Source organism: Diabrotica undecimpunctata, chromosome 5 (genome assembly GCF_040954645.1).
Source record: "Diabrotica undecimpunctata isolate CICGRU chromosome 5, icDiaUnde3, whole genome shotgun sequence".
NCBI lineage: Eukaryota > Metazoa > Arthropoda > Insecta > Coleoptera > Chrysomelidae > Diabrotica > Diabrotica undecimpunctata.
This window is the reverse complement of record NC_092807.1, coordinates 104,248,193-104,268,133: the sequence shown is the minus strand read 5'-3', so window position 1 is coordinate 104,268,133 and position 19,941 is coordinate 104,248,193. Positions and strand designations below refer to the sequence as shown.

The 19,941-nt window shown below is 36.0% G+C and overlaps 2 protein-coding genes across 2 annotated transcripts in view; one reads left to right on the top strand and one right to left on the bottom strand.

Annotated features, from left to right (window-relative positions):
* Window positions 1-201: 201 nt before the first annotated feature.
* LOC140442401 (phosphoserine aminotransferase-like) lies at window positions 202-7,326 on the bottom strand. Its single transcript, XM_072533475.1, has 6 exons — window positions 7,157-7,326; window positions 4,936-5,066; window positions 2,969-3,234; window positions 1,311-1,405; window positions 1,072-1,241; window positions 202-574 (listed from the first exon to the last, which is right to left on the bottom strand). The coding sequence occupies exons 1-6, from the start codon at window positions 7,211-7,213 to the stop codon at window positions 202-204; spliced, it is 1,092 nt and encodes a 363-aa protein (XP_072389576.1). The 5' UTR covers window positions 7,214-7,326.
* Window positions 7,327-17,095: 9,769 nt separating this feature from the next.
* LOC140441597 (uncharacterized) overlaps window positions 17,096-19,941 on the top strand; it is a 64,452-nt gene continuing 61,606 nt past the window's right edge. Inside the window, exon 1 of the mRNA XM_072532435.1 lies at window positions 17,096-19,867. The gene's annotated coding sequence lies outside the window, so the exon portion shown is untranslated. The remainder of the gene's footprint in view (window positions 19,868-19,941) is intronic.

The window sequence follows — 19,941 nt, the reverse complement described above, 5'->3', positions numbered from 1 at the left end:
ATGTTTGAGTGGGAGAGAGACACAAGGCATTCGCCGGTCCGGCGGGCCTCTCTCTCGTTCGGTGACTCATCGTAACAGACGTGAGCGGGCGTTACACTTTTTCATGAGTGACTCCGAGCCACAACCTAATTTAAGACGTTGTCACGTCAAAAATGGTGATCGCTTAAGGGTTACATAATAATGCAAAAACACACATTGGTATTAATGTTTACTTTTATATTTTCTTCTAAACTCATTCATAAACACAACCAACATCTCAACTTCTTCTACAGTTACAGAATTAAATAAAGAAGCCCGAATACCCCCCACTAATCTATGTCCCTTTAACTGCAGCATGTTTTTCTTAGCAGCTTCAACCAGAAATTCTTTTTCAATATCTTCATCGCCACCATTAATACGAAACGTTATATTGATTCTGCTGCGGACATTCTTCTCGGCAGGAGAATGGTAAAAATTGTTAGATTGGTCGATCGTGTCGTAGAGTAATTGGGATTTTATTTTACACAACGATTCCATGGTGGAAAGTCCCCCGTTACGTTTAATCCATTGAAAAATTTTGTCCATAACGTATATCCTGAAAAATATAAAAAAATATGACTTTAATTGAAATCGATCGGTCATGAAATGTTCAGATAATATTAAGGAAAAACTTTGATATTGTATAGGTAACTGTTGTGTACATTTCTAAATAAATAAAATAAAGATGTTTTGGTTTTTTTAGTTCATGTCTTCTTTAACAGATAATCTATCAAGCATTTTTCTGGCTCACTGATCAATAACTTTCTTTCATTTTTTCTATTTAGAGTATGGCGTGTACATGTGCCAATGCCTATGTTTCGCAAGTTCTTTTTTATGTAATATAGATTTTTTTTCTACTTGCCCGTGGCTCTTGCAACAGTGCATCACTTTTTAGGGTCGTTTCTTTCATCCGAATTACATGGTCCAGCCACATCGCCCAGTTTATTGTACATCATGATCTAGTCATGACCTTGTTTTAATAGCAGTATGTGTTTATTTGTGTGAAAACACTTTTGACTCTAAAAAATTACAAAAAAATTCTTAAAAACTTACGAAAAGATTGGAGGTGTATTTAAAATAGAGTTGTATTCATTTAATGTCTTGAAGTTTAATATCCCAGGGCAGTAGGGTGAAGTATACCCCAAGAGATCTTCACGAATAATTAATAGAGCAACTCCAGCTGTACCTAAGTTTTTCTGAGAGGCTGCAAAAATGATACCAAACTGCGTTTGGTAAGAGGTTAAAAATTATTAATATAAATAGCACTTAATTTGTTATATAAAATCATTTACCTTTGATACATCAATTTCTTTTGTTAAAATATTCGAAGACATATCAGCTACTAGAGGGGTTGTTCCTGTATTTGGTATGATAGGGAATTCAGTACCTAAAAATATAGTTAATAACAATTAAATATGTTTTTCTATTTCCAATAAAACATGTGCTTGAGTTTATAACATCTCAAAACTTCCGTTACATATATAAAAGCACGTTCATGGAAAAGAACAGTAGTAGATCTAGATATGTGAAGAAGTTTACTGAAAGAAGCCAAGCTCGGACAGGCTGTAGTACCATTAAATGGATGTGTTACGATAAATTCTGACCCAAAACCGTAAACATATTTATTACTAATATTCTCATTCATTCACGTATTTTCTACGTAATACCTACCTGACACACGATGGGTCAGGAGAAAGGGTCTTTTTGGAGAAAACGGGCAGTCAGAAAAGAAGATCGCGACGCGTTTCAAATGTAACGTCCGATAGATAAATTATGTAATTATTAGTCAAATAAATTGCTGTACAGTGGTTTAATAAATTGAAATAAATTATCGTGTTTTAGCAAATTAATATAAGAACAATAAATTAGAATTAATAAAGACATAACAGACGGATCGAAGCCTGCTAGTACGTGATCTCTGCTTGTATTCAAACATGATCGCCTGAAAGGATCTACCGCTATTTCTGTGAATATGGTCAAACTAAAGGCTTGGTCTATGCAGCTATACCCAGTTCTAAATCTAGCTTGTTCTATAAGAGTAATTTCCAAGATTTTATCTCTAATACTCTAATAAGTATAAAGTTTACTAGCGCTCCAGAGTGCTATGGTAACCTCACCCTCAGGTTTACTAGATTCTAAAACTGCGACAGTATTTGATTGTGTGAATTCTTTAGTGACCAAGCCAGATTCTAGGATTTCATACACATTTCATTAGCCTCTATGAGTCGCTGAGCGAGGGACTTGTAGATATTTACTCAAAAGAAAAACCTGTCGCAAGCTTTTTTATGGTCCCCTTTAACATATTTTGTTCGTCTTTACTACTCTGATACGGCCTTTATCTAATTCGAACACCTATCTTATTAGGGCAACTAGGGTATCTACCTGATTGAGATTTTTCTGGATCGAACGGCTTCGATCAGATTTTCTGCTGAAGTGTATGAAATATAAACTTTGTATATTTAGTAAGAGGAGGACATTAACAATTCAAACTCTGACCAAGATTGGAATAACACTATCATTCAAGGAAGAGATTAATGATATCTTAATTAAACTTTATAGGAAATATAGGTGGAGTGCATATTGTGTAAATATCATCTCTAAAATAACAAGGGCTCTCTTGTTGTATCGTAGGCTTTTTTGACAAAATATGAGGTTTTTAAGTTAAAATGATTTAAATAAATACAGATGGTTGTATGATCCATATATGATCTATTCGTATATACAATTATTGTTAGATTATTAATTATTTATGACATGTTAGTTTGATGGAACAAAAAATGCAACAAAAAGGAGAACGATCTGACTGGATATCTAGAGATTCTAAGGGTGAGCACAACACAGTATGACTGCGAAACAAAATTTTTAACTCTTACTGAACGCCATTATAAATAAGAGTGAGTTAAGACACAACTAAATAATAAATAAAATCAGAAGAAGGTCCACCACTCACCGTCTATGGTATCATTGTCACAATAGAAGACATACCCTGCGTTGGGATCCAACTTCCAAACTCTCGGATCGGAAATTTGCCCTTCTGTCGCCGCAATATTGATCTTGCCATATTTTTTAGCTTCCTCTGCTGCTACTTTAGACCAAGTTCCAGTTACTAAGTAATCTGCGCTGCCTGTTCTCCCAATGAGGTTCATGGGAATTGCAGAGAAGGCTCCTTGGCCCCCACCGGCCACGAACAAGATTTTATAATTCGCCGGAATAGTTCTGCAATGGGAGAAAGTGTATAAATAATTAATAATAAGGCTTTCGACGAAATAAATGAAAATTATATAAGCAAAACACTGACAAAAATAATAATTAAAAAAATCAAAAATTCTGTAGAATAATTACTAGGGGTCTACCAAAGGGATGCAGAACAAGAAGATAAATGCTAGAACATACTTTGACTAAATTCTAGATAAATCTTGGGAATATAACATAGTATTGATTGGTTTTAAATGAGCTTTTGACACGATAAAGAGATAAGGGAAGAGAAGAGAAGTGTGAAGGATGCAGGCGTTTTCAACAAGTCCTTTATCATAAAAATAATACGGTTATTTTATTTATTCTACACAATCTCGATACGCTGTTTATTACAATCTTAAACTCAATAACCACACAGAAAATGTTTATATAACAATGAGCTACATAATCGATTATAAAATCGGAATGTGCATGACAAATGAAGTAAATAATTATAACTGGATTATGTGCATCGTTTTACCGTAACTATTACATAATTAGCACGGAGTAAAAGTTACTAATAAACGTTAGAAACATTCGAAAAGAAAAATAGTAATTAAAAACTGGAAATGGAGATAGAAAAATGCAGTAAACTATCCATCCCCCACTTGATGGACACTCAGTTGCACTTAAAGTGTAAAAGAGTCCAAGAAAGAATTGTAAAGGGAATCAAGCTTTCAGAAGAGCCAGAATATGTTTAAAACAAATCTTAGCAGAAAGTAAAATAGAGATATAAGAGCACTGATACGGTCAGTTATTAAAAAATAAGAAATCTTATGAAGCCTTGAACAAAAACAATCCTAAAATGCTACAGCCCATATGGAGAAAATGTTCAAAACAAACAAAGAGATATAAGAGAAAATGAAATTGTAATGAGAATAATTAAACCACAACGCTTGGAATGAAGAGAACACATATCACAAGACCTGCAAACGTGATGCTCAAAAAAAAAGATGGACATTAATCCAACGAAAAGCCATATTATACTAAGAACAAGATGGTGGGATGACATGGAAAACGATATAAAACTTATGAAAATAAAACAATGAAAAGAGAAATGCAGACATGGCTCGAAACGTAGAACGAAATCATTTCGGATACACAATAAATTGTAACCAAAATAGAGAGGGAAAGGGTACAAGTACACCTAATAGTAGGATAATACGCGAAAGCGTAAGCCATAATCTTTAACGCTTTAGAAAATAGTGTAAAATAGGGCAAACCTAGCTTGAATTTTTGTAAATCATTAATATAAAAAACGAAAAAAATTCACAAAGATCTCCCATAAAATTCCATCAAGACTTTTTTCAAACAGTTGGTCAATGTAGACATATACAGTATCTTTAATTGGATCTGATATTTCTATAAATACTGAGATCTGAAGTGACATCGATAATATTTCCTCCCATCCAGCCGTTTTTTGACTGGATGGGAGAAGATTTGCTATATTTTCCAACTAGGAAAATTAGAGCGATTGGTTAGAATAATATCAATATCTCCTAATATTCTTCTTTCTTTCGTTGTTAAGCCAGTTATATATCTCTGAAATGTACAGATATTTCACGTTGTAAAAGATAGGAAAGCGTTTAAAGAAGTGATCGCCAACCTTCGTTCGAAGACGGCACAATAAGAAGAAGAAGAAAGGTACCTTGAGTACGTAATAGTGTAAAAAGTTATACTTACAATAAGTTACGTAATGTTTTTTGTGCATTTGCATTTATTTGGGCATATTCGTCACTCCTATGGCTTATTTCGGTTATACTCATACCAGTCTGTCCATAAGAAAGCATTTCTTTCTGAATATCTTCAAGAACCTAGAACGTATAAGTTAATAATAAAAGTAAAAATTTGAATTTGTACTACCCGTCTGACAAGCATTGCATTTAATATCCTAAAACCACTATGGTGGAGGATTGGTTCATAAATGATACGGGTACTACTAACACTATATTAAAACAGCATTTTCTTTTAAATACAATTTACACAAAAGATCAAAAATCCAGGACTACCTTTGGTATTTATGATGTTTTACGTAAATGATGCTTTTCCAGGGCATATCAGCCATATCAGCCAAGAATATGCGTTCACTATTATACATCAAGAAACTTATTGCTAACGACTTTGTCACTGAATATATCACCAAGTTCAGAGGAACTTATCTAAAACTTATCAAAATAGCTACAACATACCATCAAAATCGTCTGGGAAGCTTTAATAGTGTTGCAAAAGGAACTTGGACCATAACAAAGGATCTTCGAAATAAAACTAATACAAATCAAATAATTTTCCTTCCAAATCCTGAAAATCTAAATCACCACTTCGTTAATGTGAGGAAAAATATAACATTAACTTTTTTGCCACAAAAAGATCCCATTTCTTGTCTCTCCAATTTAAAAAAGTCTTAAAATTCATTCTTTATGAGACTAGTCGATGAATTTGAACTGATTTAAACAATCAATAGTATCAAAAGCAACTCTTCCTGTAGTACTGATGGACTTTCTATAAAAAATTTCTCAAATTTTCAAAAAAATCTGTTGGAAGCCCTGGTCTCACTAACAAAAGATTCCTTTGAAAAAGGTATATCTCCAGAGTGCCTTAAGAGATCCATTATTATTCCTCTTCAAAAGAGTGGTAAAAAATCGAATGTCTGCAACTATATACTACCGGTACTATCCAAAACTACTGATTTATGTCCTTTTTCCTTACAAAAACATTTTATCACAACATCAGTTCAGCTTTTTATCTAATAAATATACCACTAATGTTAAGTTTACTGAACTACATGAGGTTTACAAAGCACTATTCGTTAAAATCGGTCAATCCAAACCAAAGTTATAGGTATTTATCCACAAATACTTTCCCACTCTCCCCCACCTTTTATTAAAAAAAAGTACTTGAACAACTTTGTGCAGAATTTAGGCCTCTTTCTAGTTTACTTATTTAACACTTGGTATAATTGGACAGATTTCCCAAAAAACTGGTTTTCAAAGTTTTCTTCACAGGTTACGCCTCCTAGCGGTTAACCCAGAAACTTGAAAGTTATTTCCAGCGATTTCTCTTGGCCACTTTTACTAACGAATTTTTCTCCTAAAGTTATAACATGAATAGTTTCTGATATATAGCCGAGAGATCGGCTTATTGGACCACCTGGTACAACAATAAGTTGTGAACCAATAATTATTATATTTTGAGGTGAACCATTGGGAATACCCATGTCAGTAAAGTAGCAAATTAGGTTAAATATAAAATGCTGGTTAATCAAAGGATTAGGTGCATTATTTCCGTAATAAAAAACTATTTCTACAGGTCTCCACAGCTGGACATTATAATCCCAAATATTGACTAAATGCTAATGCCATTGACTAATTTACGTCCAGTTTTCTTGGTAGAACCGCTCTCAGGTCAGTACAGAATTTTTTATAACTTTGATCAAGACACCCCCACTTTGTACGTTATATGATTTCCATTTGTATCGTGAGAATAATGATATGTACCTACTTGAGGTTCATTTCACTTGTAAGACACTGCCCCGTACCGTGCCCTGAGTCCGTCTAACGCATCTCACTGAGCCCCAAATGTAGGCAACTTATATCGCTACAGAATTTTTGCCTAATTCCTCAAAATAACATCTAAACTATAAGATCAACGACTTATGTTTCTACTCTGGTATTTCATACTATATTCAAAACCATGCAACATTATTATAAAGTTACATATATATACATTATGTAAACTATGATGAGTTACTGTTTGATGATTAATTTTTTAATATTAGGTATTTTACTTAATGTGTATAATTCAGTATTTATGGTGTAGTTTTCACGAACAAGAGTGTGCTTATCGGTGACCTTGAAATGATCATCGTCTTATCATCAATTTTAAATTATAATAAAAAGTGTCTTACCTCTCTAGGTAATTTGGCTGGGCCAGCTCCAAAATTAATGGCACGTTTTTGGTCCATTTTTGTTACTCAAAAACCAAATGCAGTAGAATTTATTGTCGATATTACTTAAAAAGTCAAAAACAATTATCTAAATATTTGATACTGACGAACCGCATTGATTTCTAATCTGTTAGTACAGATATAAACGCACTCAACAGAGTAGGACTTGCCTTTTCGTAGGGGCAAGGGGAAAGGGATAAATAATATACACTGACGCTCAAAAGTAAACGAACACTAAGTTTATTTTAAGTAAAATAAAAAGTATTAAAAATACTTCAATACTCCAATAAATTATTTTTATTTTATGTTCAATAACAAACTATAAAATAAAAAACAAATTCCAAAATATTATGTATTGTAACAACAAATAAAAGTTAAAGAATTTTTAATTCCGGAGTAAGATATTTTTTAAATAAAAATTATAAAATATTTTTAAAATATGGATACTAAAACGAGTATTTTCTCCTCGAGCTCAAATAACAGCTCACATTCCTTCTGGCATAGACTGAATCAAAGCAACATTCTCGTTTTGCGGTATTTTTTCCTAGTAATTTAATAGCGCCTATTCTAACGCAACCATAGGTTCAAACTCGCCATAATTTTGCCTAACTACCCTTTCCAAGTTGTCCCACGAATCCTCCATCGCGTTGAGATCTCGACTTCTAGGTGGCCAGACTAGTAACTGAATACAAACATGTGTAAAGTATTGCATTGTTGTCCTGGCTATGTGCGGCCGAGCGTTATCCTGTATTAGGAGAAAATTTTCACCTACACAATGCTTATAAGGTAACACATGTTCTTCCAGACATTCCCTAATGTATCTATCAAGAGTAAGGCCACCTGCCCCTAACATAACAAGATGTCCGTACGTGCTTCCAAGGAAATGATGCCCTACACCAACTCCAGCACCAAACTGTACTCTAGGAGTTAGCAACATTGGGTATAGCGTTCTCCAGGCTTTCTCCACACTCTTTGGCGGTCATCAGGTAAATATCTCGTAAAACGAAAATCGTCTGTAAGCAGAATGTTTCTCCAGTCTTCCATATCCCAATCTGCATGAGCTCGACAGAATTCCAAGCGTTGCCTTGAGTTACGTCCAATAAAGGGCCTGTAGTAGGTATATAAAATGATAAACTTGGTTCCCTTATTCTTCGACCATCACGCAACGGTGTCAAGTGAAACTGTGGTACCATAAACACTTACAAGTCTTCTAGTCAAAGCTATTGAAGTAACTGTCCGCTGTCGAAGCATTTGAAGTTTAAGAATCCGATCTTCTATGGCACTTGTTGACCTTGGTCTTCCATGTACAGGTCTGCTTGAGTAAGAACCAGTTTCCCAAAATCATTGTAAAGCATGGGATATTGCACTTCGCGGAACGCAAGCATATTTTTGATATATTGAATGGAACGTCCATCATTATGAAGAGCAATAGCTTGCGCTAGTTGATCCGGCCTTATTACAAATTTTTTTTTGTTATTAAAAACGCTTTTCTTTCCCTAAAACCAAACTTTATTTAAAGTAAATATTCGATTTATCGAGGGCACCTTAACAAAACCTTTTTACCACAAATAACGACAAACAGTTTATCTGTTTAAAATAACAAACGAATCGATAAAAGTAACTTATATTTTGATAAATATTGTTACGATAAATATCCTGGCCTAAAAATAACTGTAAATATGATGACTAATTCTAATATGTTTTAGATTTTACGAGAGGCTTCTATTTACCTGAACGACCTTCCAGAAAAAAAGGTCGAACCGATGCGAGGGAAATCCAGTTTGCCTTTACCGTTTCGCCGTCGTCTACTCAAGAAGGTTTTAGACTTTTCGAGATAACGGCACTGGCATATATTAACAGGACATTTTATTTGGAGGGGACAGTTAATAAAGAAGATTCGCGCCCGCGATATAAATGTTACGTTCGCTTAAAAATAAATTATGTATATTTAGTGATAAATAAATTAATATCAGTTATTGTGCTTTTTAATAAATTTAGATAAGAACCTTTTGATAAAGACATTATAAATTAAAGACCTAACAATTAATAAATTCACAACAAATGGTGTCAGAACAGTGGAATACTTAAGATAAATTTGAATATAAAATAAATTGTGAAAATGGCTACGATTTATGAGCTGACAGTGACTAATTTAAGAAGACATCTCGAAGACAGAGAATTAGCTTCTACCGGAAAAAAGGCTGAGTTAGTCCAACGACTAAAGAACGCTTTGCTAGAAGAAGGACTAGATCCAGAGACTTATATATTTGAAGATGCTGTCCTCTCGTCGATTTCGAAAGTTTCCGGCGACATCGCATCATTAGAGAACAAAGTTTCTGGCGATATTTCGAAAGTTTCTGGTGACATCGCATCATTAGAGAACAAAGTTTCCGGCGACATCGTTTCTTTGGAAGACAAAGTTTCTAACGAGATTTCTTCGCTGGAAAGCAAAGTCTCTGCTAATATCTCTTTGGAAATCTCTAAAGTAACTTCTGAGATGTCTGCCCTCGACGATAGAATGTCTTCGCTAAAAAACCAAGTTGCTGCCGATATGTCGGCCTTCGAAGAAAAGATTAAAGAGATAGAAAGGAAGATGGAGGAAACCGGGACAGCAGAGAGAGGAAACAATCCAATTACAGTAGAGACAAAAGAAGACGAGACGAAATGTAAGTTGGAAACACGACCGAAATTTGAAGGAAGTGGAGGTTCTGTCCATGTGAAAGTCCCAACTTTCGAAGGAAAATCATCATGGAACAACTACATGAAACAGTTCGAATCAGCCGCAAGAGCAAATGGATGGTCTGAAAAAGAAAAGGCTGTAAACCTGACTATCGCTCTTCGAGGAGATGCCTTAGATGTGCTTCAGACGATAGCCGTAGAGGAGACCGATGATTTCGAACAACTGAAGAAGAGGTTAAATATGCGATATGGCCACGAACATTTGGAGCATGTATATCAGTCACAGCTTAAAAATCGTAGACAGAAGAAAGATGAGGCTCTTCAAGAATATGAGGTAGATATTGCCAGATTAGTACGATATGCTTATCCAACAGCTCCCGAAGACATGATGGAAAAGTTGGCCGTTCAAACGTTTATTGATGGTCTTCGTAATCATGAAATGCAGAGAACACTACGATTAGCTCGTCACAGGACGCTGGTTGATGTCTTATCCGCCGCCCTCGAATACGAGTCAGCTACACAGGCCTCTGGCGGATACAGTAAAGTTAGGACTGTAAAAGAGGAAGGAGATGAAGATAAACTTGACCAGCTCGTTAATATGATGAAAATTATTACATGCAAGAAAACGAAGACCATAAAATCAAGAAACTCACCATCAGGAAAACCAGAACGAGTCGGCTTTAGGGGAGCAGCTTCGACCCGGAACTTTTCCAAAGACTCTCTTATACTAATAGCCTCTTTGAAATGTCGTGAAGATAGTGTCTATGTAGATGGAGAAATAAATGGTAAACAGCATACGTTGTTGGTGGATACCGGAGCCACCAGAACCATTATACGCCCAACAGTTATAAACAGCCGTAAGAAACTGTTACCAACGAGGTTGCGACTTCGGACCGCTACAGGTGAAAACATTCATGGAGAAATCCAGGTACAATTGGGAATTGGAGCAGAAAAGTGTGTCCATACTGTTATAGTTGCTGACATCGAAGAGGATGTTATATTAGGAATGGACGTAATGAACATGCATGGATTCCAATTGGATTTTAAGAATAAGGTAATCAAAGTTGGCAACGAGGAGGTATTTCTCCAACCACATAATGACAACACTGTGCAAGCAGCCATTAAAGAAGATACGGTCGTGCCTGCGAGAAGCGAAACGATCATAGTAGCGCGGCTACAGGGAATTGTGGACGAAGGGAGACCTGTTATGATGGAGCCTTGGAACCACGACGATGAGGTTGGCCGTGGAATCATAATTGGAAAGGAATTGGTGACTTCGGCTAAGGAAATTCCTGTGAGACTTATCAATATCAACGACTACCCAGTGACCATAAAGAAAGAGACAAAAGTAGGAACTTGTGTACCTGTGACATCCATAATCCGTCAGGCGACAACATCTGATAATTCCAACGACAAATTCGACCAAATGGTTGCAGTTGCAGGACAGTCTCTAAATCAGATGGAGAAAAGGAAATTAAGGGAATTTCTTCGGCAGTATCGTGATATTTTCGTACCGAAAGGAGGAAAGACGGGAAGAAATACCGTTGTTAAGCATAAAATTGATACTGGTAATGCTAAGCCAATTCGTCAAACAGCTCGACGATTACCACAGGCGAAAAGAGAGGAAGCTGAAACGATTGTTCAGGAAATGAAGAAAGACGGGGTGATAGAACCTTCTACGAGCCCATGGGTCTCTCCGGTGGTCCTGGTTAAGAAGAAAGACGGAACGACGAGGTTCTGTGTGGATTACCGTTTGCTGAACAACGTTACCAAGAAAGATAGTTATCCTCTGCCTCGGATCGATGACACATTGGACACATTGGCTGGAAGTAAATTGTTTTCTACTTTAGATTTAAAGTCTGGATACTGGCAGGTAGAAATGGACCCAGTAGATAAAGAAAAGACAGCCTTCACCACGGGATCTGGATTGTGGTAATTCAACGTTATGCCATTTGGACTTTGTAATGCTCCTGCGACATTTGAGAGGCTTATGGAAAATGTGTTGAGAGGGTTATCTTGGAAAACATGTCTGGTTTATTTAGATGACATAATCGTCTTGGGGGAGACATTCGAAGATCATTTGAGGAATTTAGAAAACGTTTTTAATCGACTTAAAGCTGCCCAATTGATGCTAAACCCCAAGAAGTGCCAGCTATTTCAAGGTAAAGTCAATTATCTGGGTCATATAGTCAGTAAAGAAGGAGTGGCCGTGGATAAGGGAAAAATCGATTCCATTAAGGAATGGCCAAAACCAACTGACAAACATCAAGTGAGAAGTTTTCTTGGACTATGTACTTACTACCGGAGGTTTATTAAGAAGTTTGCAGATATCGCTAAGCCATTAACGCGACTTACAGAGGAAGCAAGAGAATACCGCTGGGATACAGACTGCCAAAATGCCTTTGAGACCTTAAAAAAACATCTAATAACAGCACCAATTTTAGGGTATCCACTGCCAGAAGGAGAGTTCATCTTAGATACGGATGCAAGTAATGTGGGAATTGGAGGAGTGCTGTCTCAGATTCAAGGAGGACAGGAACGAGTCCTCGGATATTTTAGTAAAGTTCTTTCAAAACCTGAGCGGAATTATTGCGTCACGAGAAGAGAACTTCTAGCAGTAGTTAAATCAGTAGAGCACTTCTATCAATACCTCTATGGCAGAAAGTTTCTAATCCGAACCGACCATGCCGCCCTTAAGTGGTTGATGCAGTTTAAGAATCCAGAGGGTCAGATAGCCAGGTGGATCGAACGACTCCAAGAATCCGATTTTAAGATTGAGCACCGGGCCGGAGTTAGCCACAGAAACGCTGATTCTCTTTCCAGAAGGCCATGCCCAGCAGAGTATTCCCACTGCAACAAAACGGAATCCAAGGAAGCAGCAGTGCTAAGAACGACGATTGTCAACGACGATTGGACGCCTACTGAGATAAGGGAAGAACAAGAGAGAGATCCAGTTATACAGAAAATCCGAAAATGGAAAAAGGAAAACCGTCGACCACCTTGGCAGGAAATATCAAACCTATGCTCAGTAGTTAAGACGTATTGGGCCCAGTGGGACTCATTTATCATCGAAGATGGCTTGCTCAAACCAGTCCTGGAAAATGATGACGGTTCAGAGAAGAGAAGACAGTTGGTGATCCCAAAGAGCAGAATAGCCGAAGTACTTCGTCAGTTACACGACAGTCCATCGGGAGGGCATTTTGGTGTAAAGAAAACCCTTCAGCGAATTCGGGAACGGTTTTATTGGATGAACAGTTCCGACGATGTAAAAGACTGGTGTAAGAAATGTACTATTTGTGCCACGAGTAACGGGCCTTACCGAAAAAGGAGAGCTCCTATGAGACAATATAATGTTGGAAGTCCGTTTGAAAGAATAGCTTTGGACATCGCTGGGCCATTTCCAGAAAGTGAAAATGGAGGCAAGTACATGTTGGTAATAATGGATTACTTTACTAAGTGGGTCGAGATTTACGCACTTCCCGACCAGAAGGCCGCCACCGTTGCAGATAAGTTGATCCAAGAATATATCAGCCGATTTGGAGTGCCTTTGGAGATACATAGTGACCAAGGCAGGAACTTCGAAAGCGATCTATTCCAAGGAATATGTGATAGACTAGGCATGAAGAAAACAAGAACTACCGCGTATCATCCGCAATCGGATGGTATGGTAGAACGAATGAATAGGACAGTTGGCAAGTATTTGACAAAGATGGTGTCCGATCATCAGCGAGACTGGGACCAATACCTTCCGTTCTTCACAATGGCCTACAGATCTGCTGTTAACGAATCAACAGGCCAGACACCAGCCAAAGTCCTATTCGGACGCGAAATGCGACTACCTTGTGATCTCGAGTTTGGATGTCGACCTGGAGAAGATGTAGCAGGTGAAGATTATGTGATCGAATTACGAAGAAGAATGGACGATGTACATGAGTTGGTCCGTTCCCACCTTCAGATCGCTAGCGACAGAATGAAGAATCGGTACGATACACAAGCCGAAAAGGGTGGCTTTAAGAAGAACGACAAAGTATGGCTGTATAATCCCAAGAAGCGAAAAGGTTGTTCCCCCAAATTGCAGCAGTTTTGGGAAGGTCCATACCTCATTATGGAGAAGATCAACGATGTCATCTACCGAATAAGCAAGATTCCGAAGGGAAAACCGATGATAGTATACACCATAACCGGCTGGCGTCTTTCGAAGGTGACCACGACGTAGATGAAGAAGTGGAAGTAAACCAAGTCCAAGACGTGTCTGACCTCACGTTTGAGGAATTCATGGGTGCCTATGGAGGTACCGGTAAAGCAAGACATGGTGTTACCACTGAAGAAAAGCAAGATCTACTCGCGCTCCCCGATGACTACTCGCTGGCCCTTACCATCCCGGCCAGTATCAAAGACGCACCAGGGTTGGCATCCGTCTTTCGAAGGAAGTTTGGTCGAGTTGCAGAACTTCAATGCCAGGTGCCAGCTCCCGGTAAAACCTTGAAACTCCAAGATGCATCGCGTTACCTTTTCTACCTGGTAACAAAAGACACTGCCCGTGACCAACCTACCTACCGAGATGTATGGGAAGCCTTACTTCAATTGAGAGAGCACGTACTAGAGTCCGACGTGCAAAAGTTAGCCATGCCAAAGTTGGAGTGCCGCCAAGTAGATTGGAGGGTTATCCGAAATATGGTGGAGGAGATCTTTAAAGACACCGAAGTCCAGGTGTTAGTCTGTTGCAATCCGCATAGTTACTGGTGCGGAGAGAAAACCGTCCCTTGTCATTTTTATACAACTGGAAGTTGTAAAAGAGGGTCCAGTTGCCGATAACAGCATGCAGTTCCGGTTCCAGTCCCGACAAGGTTCCAGGAGGAACCATCTTTTAAGAGGGGGGCAATGTTACGATAAATATCCTGGCCTAAAAATAACTGTAAATATGATGACTAATTCTAATATGTTTTAGATTTTACGAGAGGCTTCTATTTACCTGAACGACCTTCCAGAAACAAAGGTCGAACCGATGCGAGGGAAATCCAGTTTGCCTTTACCGTTTCGCCGTCGTCTACTCAAGAATGTTTTAGACTTTTCGAGATAACGGCACTGGCATATATTAACAGGACATTTTATTTGGAGGGGACAGTTAATAAAGAAGATTCGCGCCCGCGATATAAATGTTACGTTCGCTTAAAAATAAATTATGTATATTTAGTGATAAATAAATTAATATCAGTTATTGTGCTTTTTAATAAATTTAGATAAGAACCTTTTGATAAAGACATTATAAATTAAAGACATAACAATTAATAAATTCACAACAATATATTTAACTACTCTACAGGCAATTTAACAAAACTAAAAGGAGAAATCTGTTTAACTTCACGTGTCCGGTTAATTTTGCGGGTCAGTTATATTAAAGAGAATTTATAAAACTTTACGATAATAAAGAAGAGGAGGTACAGTTACTAAGTAAAAAATGAAATTAAAATAATTAAGAGAAATGAAGAACGGTAAAGGTTCAGGGACTGGAGAAATTTCCATTGGACTAGTGAAACATGGACCAAACATACTGTTGAAATACTGGGTGATATTTTTAATTAATGTTTAACTGAAAGACAAAATATTCTTACAGCTTTTAACTTAAAATTTAATTTAAACAATATTTTTAATCTACAAAAAGTAATAGAGAAACGCGTTGCTAGAAATCGTCCTACCCAATCGTCTTCACAGATATCTAAAAAGAGTACTACCGCGGTACTTTAAAATCTCTATGTTTTAAATGGAACAGACCCAAAGAAAGATCAGAATTAGAACAGAGCTCTACACACTTACAAGAGTCCCCTAATTGGTTTAAAGGAGAAAATCCACAAGGAAAATAATTCCTGTAGCTGGCTGTATACCACGTATAACAAAAGAGGTTAGTCTTTGTATGTGGGTATATTTTATTTTATAAAAACCCTTAAAAGGGCAACATTACAAGCACGAACGTTTTCGGAACAACTGTTCCATCATCAGGTTAAAATACAGGTTACCATGCCTGAGCCACCAAAATATTTGGGTAAAAACCCTTTAAAATGAAAAATGTTACCAAAGATTGTACATGATGTTTATAATATTATATGATGTTTAATATTTTAATTAGATTTTACTTCAGGTAACATACATCCATGCTTAAGTGAGTTCCAGTGTCCGGAGAGTAAACCTCTTCAAACGGACAACAGTTGCCAACCGTAGTCCGTTTGAAGAGGTTTACTCTCCGGACACTGGATCTCACTTAAGCATGGGTGTATGTTACCTGAAGTAAAATCTAATTAAAATATTAAACATCATATAATATTATAAACATCATGTACAATCTTTGGTAACATTTTTCATTTTAAAGGGTTTTTACCCAAATATTTTGGTGGCTCAGGCATGGTAACCTGTATTTTAACCTGATGATGGAACAGTTGTTCCGAAAACGTTCGTGCTTGTAATGTTGCCCTTTTAAGGGTTTTTATAAAATAAAATATACCCACATACAAAGACTAACCTCTTTTTTTTTTTTAAAGGAGAAAACATTTTCAGAATCAATTCGAGCAACAAAGAGTCTTAATAAGGGATTTTGCCTATTCCTTTCTTTATTTAAAATATAAATTTAAGAAGCATTACATAGATGGGAACAAAAATAGACAAAATGGAAATCAAAGCAGGCGAGTTATTTGACGACTTTATTCTTTGCTGATTATCAAGTAATAATAACAAACTATGTATACGATATTGATTACACGCTAAGAAAATTTAAAAATGAATACGAACAGGCAGGAATGAAACAGAAAATTTATGAAGAGCGGAAGAAAACGAAGATGAAAAATTACAATAAAAATAAATAAGATAGTGCGAAGAATATAAATATGTTGTAACTTAAGCAAACTATTTACTTATAGTATACAAACAATATACGTCTTTCTGCTCGTATCGGAAAGTTTGGGTGCGGTTCTTTCCAAAAACAGGAAAAGCTGTTTTTATTATTTTTATAAAATTAAAATAAAACAGGCGATATTCTTTAATAGTTTATGTTCATAAGGAAACGAGCTCAGACAAAGAAATAAAATAAAAAATTTAAAACAAAGTTAACCTTTATTATTTTGTAAAGAACAAAAAGTTATTAAAAGATTCTACGTTAAAAAGTTACGTGATCCCAAAAAAGAAATAAACAATCTGTGTTTAAGATATTTAATTACACGTGAGAAGTGCTTATACAAAACTAAAATTAAAATCGTATCGTAAGAAAACAAGCATTTTATATATTGGCATTAGATTATGTCAGAAATATATGAAAATAAAATTATACTTTATCGTAAATTTCGAAATTTGTTCACTTAAAAAAATACATTTGTTTATAAGGTAGAATGTAGATATTTATTGTTATTGTAAAAAACGGGTGTTTAAACAACAGGAATTTCTTACTGGAAGATCGTGTACAGATGCAATATTCGTCATAAAGCAAATTACTGAGAAATCACTACAGCATAATAGACTAGCATTTCTGTGTCTGAGTGATTTAAAGAAAGTATTTAACAGAGTAAGACTCAAAGATGTAATCCATCTGCTGTATAATAGAGAAGTTTCCATTAATATCATAAAAACTATTGAAAACATCTACCAAAACAACAAAATGGAAGTCAGAACCTATAGAAAGGCAGCGGAATAAGGAAAGAAGATACAGAATGGGAAACGAAGAAGTAAAAATACTCTGTTACGCAGACGACGCAATATTGATAGCCCAAAATAAAGATAGTCTGAAAAGACTGGTCCACAGATTTAATATAAGAGCAAAAAAATATGAAAATCTTATTTTAGGAAACTATTGAACAAGTAATGGAAATAAAATACCATTATTACTAATATGCAGCTACATTGTGCAGCTATGGAGTCTGGGACAAAGAAGTGAGAAATCAAGTACAAAAAGCAAATAGACTGACAGGATGAATTAATAACATTATATGGCGAAACAGACACATTAACACTGAGATGAAGTCAAGAATTTATAGTCAGTGTAAGACCAATAATGACATATGCCTCAGAAACAAGACCCGACACAGCCCCAACACAAAGGCTACTAGAAACGGCAGAGATGAGAGAGAGAGAGTACTGAGAAGAGTTACGGGAAATACGCTGAGAGATCGAAAGAGAGGCGAAGACATTAGAAGAAAATGTACCGTACACTGTATAAGTGAATAGACAATAAATAGAAAAAATTAAAATGGAATAACCCCATAAGCAGAATGGGGGAGACCCGTGTCGTCAAAAAAGCAAGAGGTAAGTCACCAGAAGTATCGGACGGCAGGGCAAAAGACGGTTTGATAACCTTCCATAGATGTATTAATTCACCAATGAACAAGCAGAATTACTTATAAAGAATAAGAATAAGAAGAAGAAATTCAACAGGGTTCGACCTTGGACCAAGCTATGTATTAAGTATCAAGTTTTTAGGATTTTTACTTTATAGTTATAGCACATAAAGGCAGAAAAACAGACAGATAATAACTAATGAGCCCTTAATAATAAATATTAAAAGGGTCAAAAAATTTAGTATATATTTTGTTCTTATAAATTGTGGAGATAATTACAACATTTTCAACATATATTCTAGCGAAAATGAATGAATTTATTCAATATGCTAACGTGAAAATAAAAAAAAAAACGAAATAAGTCTCACCCAAAAAACTCTTTTCTGAACCTTAAAACTTGAATAACTAAATTTTTAGGTAACTGAATTAAGCCTCAGTTTTATTAATAGCGTCTTGGTGCCATTTTGTAAGATACTTTTAAATGAGACCATGGAGAAATTAATATATTATTTGAAAGCACTTGTATAAATCATTAGGTCCCTATATTTTTTTGATTCTTTGTGGCACTGTTTCAAAATCCCCACTAAATTGTGAAAATCTTATTAAATTAACTCTCGGTGAAAGAATAACTCTTTCTTCCCAGATGGATAACGTCACGAGTATCATATATATGCCAAAAAATCTTGATTTAAAAATAAAATCGACCTTTTTTGAGATTTATCTCCATACATATAAACATAAACAGTTCAAAAGATCCGTGTGTGTCAAAGGGCGATGGAGCGTGCTATGTTGGGCGTTTCACTACGAGACAAGATCCCAAATCGCCAGCTACGACAAAGAACAGGAGTGGCTGATGCAGTAGAGAGAGTAGCAACACTAAAATGGAACTGGGCAGGTCACGTGACTCGAATGACAGACAATAGATGGACAAAGCGGATACTGGAATGGAGACCAAGAGATGATGCATACCGAAGTAGAGGTCGTCCACCAACACGTTGGACTGACGATCTAAAACGTTGTCATAGGAATTGGATGCAAGAGGCACAAGATCGAAATAGATGGAAAATTATGAGGGAGATCTATGTCCAGCAGTGGATAAGCGAAGATTGAATGATGATGATATAAACATAAACATATACATAAAAGAAATTTAAAATAACAATCATTATATGTGTCCCTTTCATCTCTACGCCCATGACTACTATGTACTAAATATTCAATGATAAATAAAATAGTTTGGAAAATAATGTATAAAATTATCGAAACAATATTAAAAAATATATTATGATTTTCCATTCTTTGATTTTTAAAACCAAAGACAAAAATCAGAACATAATAATTAAAAAAATATATTCCCTCATTCGGATCGAACTCGCAACTTCTGGTTCTAAATATCGCGCTTCAACTCATTCGACCAGTATCCTTAATAAGGTGATTAATCAATGTCATTATTTGACAAGAACATTATTAGTATGTCAGTTTTTTTGGTTGTATTTTGTGTTTGTGTTTATTTATTTATTGTATTCCAAAAATTGAAAGGTTATTACCAAATTTTCGTCTTGTCTATTGGACGTTCAAAGAGACAAAGGGAGGGAGATGAATGAGGCGAGGAGTTTACGAATGTTCCAATTTTGAGGCGACGGTCGGAGCTATTAGGGACTACAGTAGCATCCTTGAGGTAATTTAAATGCGCTTGGCGGACAGATGGTGTGAGCAACACTATTTTGAATGTTTATTCGGAATTATAATAAT

Bases quoted from the DNA above. Each gene is read 5' to 3' on its own strand.
- LOC140442401 (XM_072533475.1), bottom strand. From the start codon at position 7,213: ATGGACCAAAAACGTGCCATTAATTTTGGAGCTGGCCCAGCCAAATTA. The intron at 3,235-4,935 runs GTAAGTATAACT...CTCCCATTGCAG, and splicing joins AAAACATTACGTAACTTATT to AACTATTCCGGCGAATTATA. The intron at 1,242-1,310 runs GTAAATGATTTT...TACCAAACGCAG, and splicing joins AAGAAATTGATGTATCAAAG to TTTGGTATCATTTTTGCAGC.